The sequence below is a fragment of the Miniopterus natalensis genome, chromosome 3 (genome assembly GCF_054644295.1).
Source record: "Miniopterus natalensis isolate mMinNat1 chromosome 3, mMinNat1.hap1, whole genome shotgun sequence".
Lineage (NCBI taxonomy): Eukaryota > Metazoa > Chordata > Mammalia > Chiroptera > Miniopteridae > Miniopterus > Miniopterus natalensis.
Window position 1 is genome coordinate 41,645,569 of NC_142083.1, and position 6,000 is coordinate 41,651,568.

Genomic DNA, 6,000 nt, shown 5'->3' on the forward strand with positions numbered 1-6,000 from the left:
AAAATCTTCCAGAGAGCAAGTATTTAAAACACTCCTCCCTATGATCCAATTCTGTAGCAAATTGGACATTCCGGTTTTACTAGTTGAAAATAACTAACTGTTCTTCCAAACATGCATGTAACATAAACAGAGTTACCAGAAAACTAACCACAGCAGAACTCTGTGAGGGAGGGAGTGGGGAGGATGGGCTTCCCAGCTCTAAAGTTTAGAGAGGGGAACAGTATATGGAGGTATCAGACTAGAAATATGGGGTGGGCAAAAGTAGGTGTACAGTTGTAATACAAATAAATAATACCATAATTAATAAATAATACAAGAATAAACTTGCGTACTCACAACTGTAAACCTACTTTTGCTCACCCTGTACTTAAGGTGCAATCAGTTTCATTTGGTGTGTCACACATTTGTCAGCTTCCCACTGATTTCCGGAGACTGAGCAGAATCAGTCCTATCTTTTAACAAGTCTGCTCAGTGGCAGAGAGCCAGCCCCAGTCAGTGACCTTTTAGTGCTTAAGATTTCCAGAGCACTAATGGACCCTTGCGGATACACCCCGTAAAGCACTGACTGAACAGTACCTGATACACACTCATTCCCGTTACGTGACACCAGGGAAGGGATGTTGAGCTTATCAAACTATTCTTGTTAATAGAGTGTTACCATGCACGCTAACATGAGTTACCAATTTTGAGTGATTTAAATGATAATTAAAATGCAATAACTAATAAAGGCTAAATTTTATTGCATATATCAGGTATCTACTATGTATACGTAGCACTGTACTAGATTGCACTAGGGACCAAGAAGAGACATAATTATAATAATAGCATTTGTTAAGCATTTCTTATTGGCCAGGCCCTGAGCTAAGAACTTATGCATGTCCGTTACATGAGGTTGGTACAATTATTAGTTCCATTTTACAAATGAGGAAATTTAGGCTTAGAAAGATTAAATACTGTTCATTGCTCTAAATAGTGATTTTGACTACAGAAGCAATAGTAACTCTCAGGAAAGACCACCCAAGGAATGCTTCCTAGAGAAGTACTTGGCTAAATACGGGCTTCAAGGGCTGGACAACCATGCTTTACATTATAGACTTTCAAGGGCCATTAAACTGAAAAGATAAAAATATGAGGCCCCAATATGGGATCACAATTTTTAAATGGATTATATGTGATTGTCTTCTTTTCACAAGTGTATCAGATATGAATTCAATAGCACCAACTTGTTCTGGCTCTTGATTTTTATTGTCATTCATACTGTATGCCAATAGAAGTGAAAAAGCCATAAAACTATTTCTGATTCTCTGGGGAAACTGAAACAGTAGCAGGCTAGCTACTTGATTGTGACCCAGGTATAAGATGATGATTGATAAAAATTGTAATACCTTTATTCATTCATTCCTTTAACTAATAACGGTTGAGCAATTGTGCTATGCCAGCCTCTACGTAAGGTGCTGAAAATATAAAGTAGTCATGATCCCTGTTCTCATGGAGGAGCCAGCGATTAATTAAATGAATAAATAGTGACAAAATGAAATGCTCTGAAGAAAACATGGGTTTTAGGAGGGTAACTAAGGAACTACACCTAGATGGCTTGGCCTAGGTGGTAGCCATGGAGGTACAGCAAAGTGGATGGGTTGGAGAGACTTCTCCCACGTCATGTTGATAGGACTTGCTTCATAGATTGAACACATGGAGTGGGAAGCAAGGTAGAGAGAGGTATCAAGGATGGGAGAATCCTAGATTTATGACTTGCATAACTGGATGGACTGGGTGCTATTCTTGAGAGAGTAAACCCAAAAGGTTCACACGTGAAATAGAGAGGGAAGTGTGAGTCTGGGATGTTTCAAAATCAGAAATGGGTATGAAGGGTGGAAAATGACTCAGGTATGGCTTCAAGTCTCTAGGCTTAAGGGATTACAGAATAGTGGGGCCATGGACAGCAATGAGGTTTTATGCCAAAATTACAGTGAATGTAATCTTCCTTTAAATTATTTTTTTTATTGACTTTTGAGAAAGAGCAAGGGGGGGGGAGAGATTGAGATTTATTATTCCACTTATCTATGCATTCATTGGTTGATTCTTGTTTGTGCCCTGACCAGGGATCAAACCCATAATCTTGGTGTATCAGGATGATGCTCTAACCAATTGAACACCCAGCCAGGGCTTCTTTTAAATTATTGAGAGGACATTGTGGAATGTCCTGTGGCCATGACTGTAATCATTGCTTATCATAGCAATGTGGCTGTACAGAAGTGTTCTCGTTTGGAAAATGCCAGGAAAACTAGTTTTTGTATTACTTCTATTGTATAAGGCAGAGCTTGCACTGTGGTGGAGCCTTTCTCTGCTTCAGGTTCAGGCACACATTGGCTAAATAATGTTTCTTGCTTATGTGACGCCTCTTCTCACCATGGAGTGTTTAGCACAGTCATTATTCATGTTTTCAAGCCAATTTTATCATAAAAGTTTATTTAATATTGTATTGTTAGTAATATAACTATTAAGGTTCAGAGTAATTGGTTATCAGTGGAATCATCCAATGATCTGGGTTTCCAAAGATGTAAAAACGTAGAAATTTTTATGACAATTGCAAAAGGGCAATTGTTTCTCCATTACAAAACAGAGGCACTAAGTGAGGTAACTTTAAAAGTCACATCAGTACTTCAATATCCACATAATGTATTCAGTTGCCTTGGCAATGGGCATCATTATTATTAGCAACCTCTATGATTTCTATACTTGTTTCTCCTTCGTGTGGATTAATTTTATATTCATGTTTTCATTATTATGTTATCACCCACCTCAAATCCTGATAAAAAATATTAAGACAGAAACCAAACAGACCTATCAACAAACAAGGAAACAAACAAACAGATTGGCATCAGATATATGACTGAATTTTGCAGGTGGTTCACACACGGGAATTAGAAACTCTATCGACGCTCACTGAGAAAAGCAGGGTTCTGTAATCATCTGAGATTTTTGTCCTCTATAAAACAAGAGTCCTGGGATACACAATCTTTAAAGCTCCTCCCAGCTCCAGTATTTTATCTTAACATATTTTACTTTAAAAGGTACATTTGCAGAGCCTGTTAGGTGCCTTATGCAAAGCTTGGCTTCCTTTCAGGAATGAGGTGTCAAGTACTGGAATCCATCCATCCATCTACCATCCATATAATCAGGAGGTTTCACTTAGTGCTTGCTAAGCACTGGAGAACCAGCTTTAGTTTACATGCTAACTGGTGAGACAGGAAATAAAGAGGGGAACTGATTAATACACAGTGTCATTACAGAGAGTGCTAAGTAGTATTATGGGCCAAAAAAGGGGGGGGGGGTTCTTTGGAAAGTAACCTCACAGGGTGATCTGATCCTAAATTTCTAACTGGGCAGGTCAGGCCCCAGGCATGTAACTGCTTTAGTGGAAGGTGTTAAACATTGTTCTTGTGCATCCAGGTTACCACACCTTTGAGATACCAGAAGTAATACCCCTGAAGGGTATAAAGCCTCAAGAGAGCACATCTTCTTGTTAACTGTCCTCTAATCCCATCCCAGCCTGGCTTTCTCCAATTTTCCTTATGTTCCCACCTGAATTTCAAATGCATAAAAGAAGCTGCAAAACTGTCACTGTCGGAAGCATTTGAGATCTTGCTTTTGGCATAGGTGGTCAGTTTGGTTCAAATAATCTCTTACAAGTATTTATTCACTGGGGGTTTGGCCATTTCTTACCTGGACAGCATAAGCTGGAAAGGGCATGGGGATGAAGTTGACGGTAGGGTGCACCTGTGAACGTGGCTGCAAGGCCTTCTCCCAGGAAATGATATTTACGCTTGGGTGCAGGGCGCGGGAAGGGCCAAAAGGAAGCCAGGTGCGGGGGACCTGACGAGGCTGATGAGGGTGCGCCCCTCAACAGGCCCGGCGCAGGGACAGAAGGGAGGGGGGAGCGACCCCGCTGGACCAGGCACGAAAGAGATGTGCAGAAACGTAACCAACACCGCTCCTTCAAGCACATTTCTGTTATTGTTTAAAGTGTAGTTCTTTTTCAATACAAATATCTAATGGGTTCATTCCTGTTCCTTGTAAATGAATTGATTTTTAAATTTTCTGAATGTGGAAGGAATGGATGAAAATAACCACATAAACAGCAGCTCTGCGGGGTCCTCAGTTGTTTAATGGGGTAAAGGAGTCCCAAGCCCCAGATGTTGGAGAACTACCGGCCCGGGCATTCCCCGCGTTGATGAGCCAACTCAATCATCAGGGTCGGGCGGCGCGGGGCTCGCCAGCCTCACGCGCCCTCCCCTCGCTCCTCCGGTCGGGTCTCGGCGGGGCACGCGGGGGGCCAGGGGTGGGCTTCGGAGTCGGATGGGCCGTGCGGGACCCTCCCAAGTCCCGACCCTGCTATCCTGCCCCCTTCCTGCCCCTCCTGTCCCTCCCCGCCCCGGCTCCCCCCGCCCCGGCTCCCCGCGCCCCGCGCCCCGCGCCCCGCGCCCCGCGCCCCGCGCCCCGCGCCCCGCGCCCCGCGCCCCGCGCCCTACCCGCCAGGCAGGCGGCGGCGTCGATCCACTTGAGCAGCTGGCCCGCGCTCAGCTCGCCGCGGGAGTTGGCGTGCGCCGGCTGGACGGCCTGGCTCATGTGCACCTCGCGGGGCGCCGGCCGCGCCATGTCGGCGGGACGGAGAAGCCCCGGGCCGGCCGAGGGCGCGGGGTCCGCGCCCGGCCCGCCCGGGGCCAAAGGGCACCCGCGGCGCCGCGCTGGCCGCCGTCCCGCTCCCTGCGCGCCCGGCGCTGCCCAAGGCGAAGGTCAGGTCCAGGAACGTGGGCTCCGAGGTTCGCGAGGAGGGACAGGGCGAACTCTCTTCTGCTTCAGAAGCCAAACCTGGGGGGCCGGGGCTGGCCGCCCGCCAACAGCCCGGGTTTCTCACCCCTGAAGGGCGCTGGCGGCACGTACTCAGGACTGGGCGCAGTTACAGGAGACAACGTGGGAAACTCGGGCACGTGCCTGGGCGTTTGGTGAGTAAATAAATAGTGAGGTCTGAAGAACTTGACAGGTGACGGGGAGTTAAGAGTTGATTAGTTAACTGATGTCCAGAGAATGCAGATCTTTTGCTTTAGAAGATGATTTTAGAGTTGCTGGGGTTTTTTCCTGGCTGTTGACTGCCTGGTAGAGTGGGTTCCCACGCCTCCAGCCTTCATTCAAAATCCACCTTGTGATTCTTCACATTTTATAATGGCTCCAAATAACCCTTTGCTGTTGGTCCATCATTTTGTTATAAAATTACCCCCGTTGCCAAATAAACAACCACAATAAAAAGGTGCTGATTTTTGCAGACACATCAGTCACCCAACCAAACTAAGGCAACCTTTTGGTTTTAATCTAGAGAATTTATGATTAGAAAATCCCAAGAGAATCACTTCTTAACAAAAGACAAAATCTAGAACATTAAATGAGAGTTTTCATTCTCGGCCTTTCACACATAAAAGCTACCACACTTGCTGGAGCTGAATGAAGTCAGTGACTTTACAAAGCAGTTCTCATAGAGGAAAAGGTGACACCAGAAAATAGCCAGCATACAATAGATTCAAAGATGTCATACTGTTAGGGGGCGGCTGCTTGTGGGGGAGCATTTGTGAGCCAAGAATGGAGGCGTGGAGAGCTGAAGCAATGGGCCCGGCGTGCGGCTCACTTAGGAGCAGCTGAGGCAGAGCAGCCCCTGGCTTCGCTCGGGGCTCCTCACTGGCCAGAGCAGCTGAGCACAAAACCTAGCGGACCCCAACAGATGGGTGCTGCTTTTTCATCCCTGTGCAGATGGCCTGCCGAGCTCCAGCCTGGAGATATCAGAACATCAGAAACTCTGTTAATTTTGCTTCTCCTTTTAAATGCATTTTGTTATTTTTTTATGAAAGAGAAGAACGAAGGAAACATGGACTTGAAACCCTTCAGAACCCTGTCTGGTTCGGTTTCCAGCCCATATCAGCATGAAGAAGAATTAGACGCATTCGCTTA

The 6,000-nt window shown here is 45.8% G+C and overlaps 1 protein-coding gene across 1 annotated transcript in view; it reads right to left on the reverse strand.

Moving 5' to 3' along the window:
* ACOT12 (acyl-CoA thioesterase 12) overlaps positions 1-4,659 on the reverse strand; it is a 33,891-nt gene extending 29,232 nt beyond the window's left edge. Inside the window, exon 1 of the mRNA XM_087815080.1 lies at positions 4,533-4,659. Coding sequence (XP_087671206.1) covers positions 4,533-4,659 — 127 coding nt within the window. The remainder of the gene's footprint in view (positions 1-4,532) is intronic.
* Positions 4,660-6,000: the final 1,341 nt, after the last annotated feature.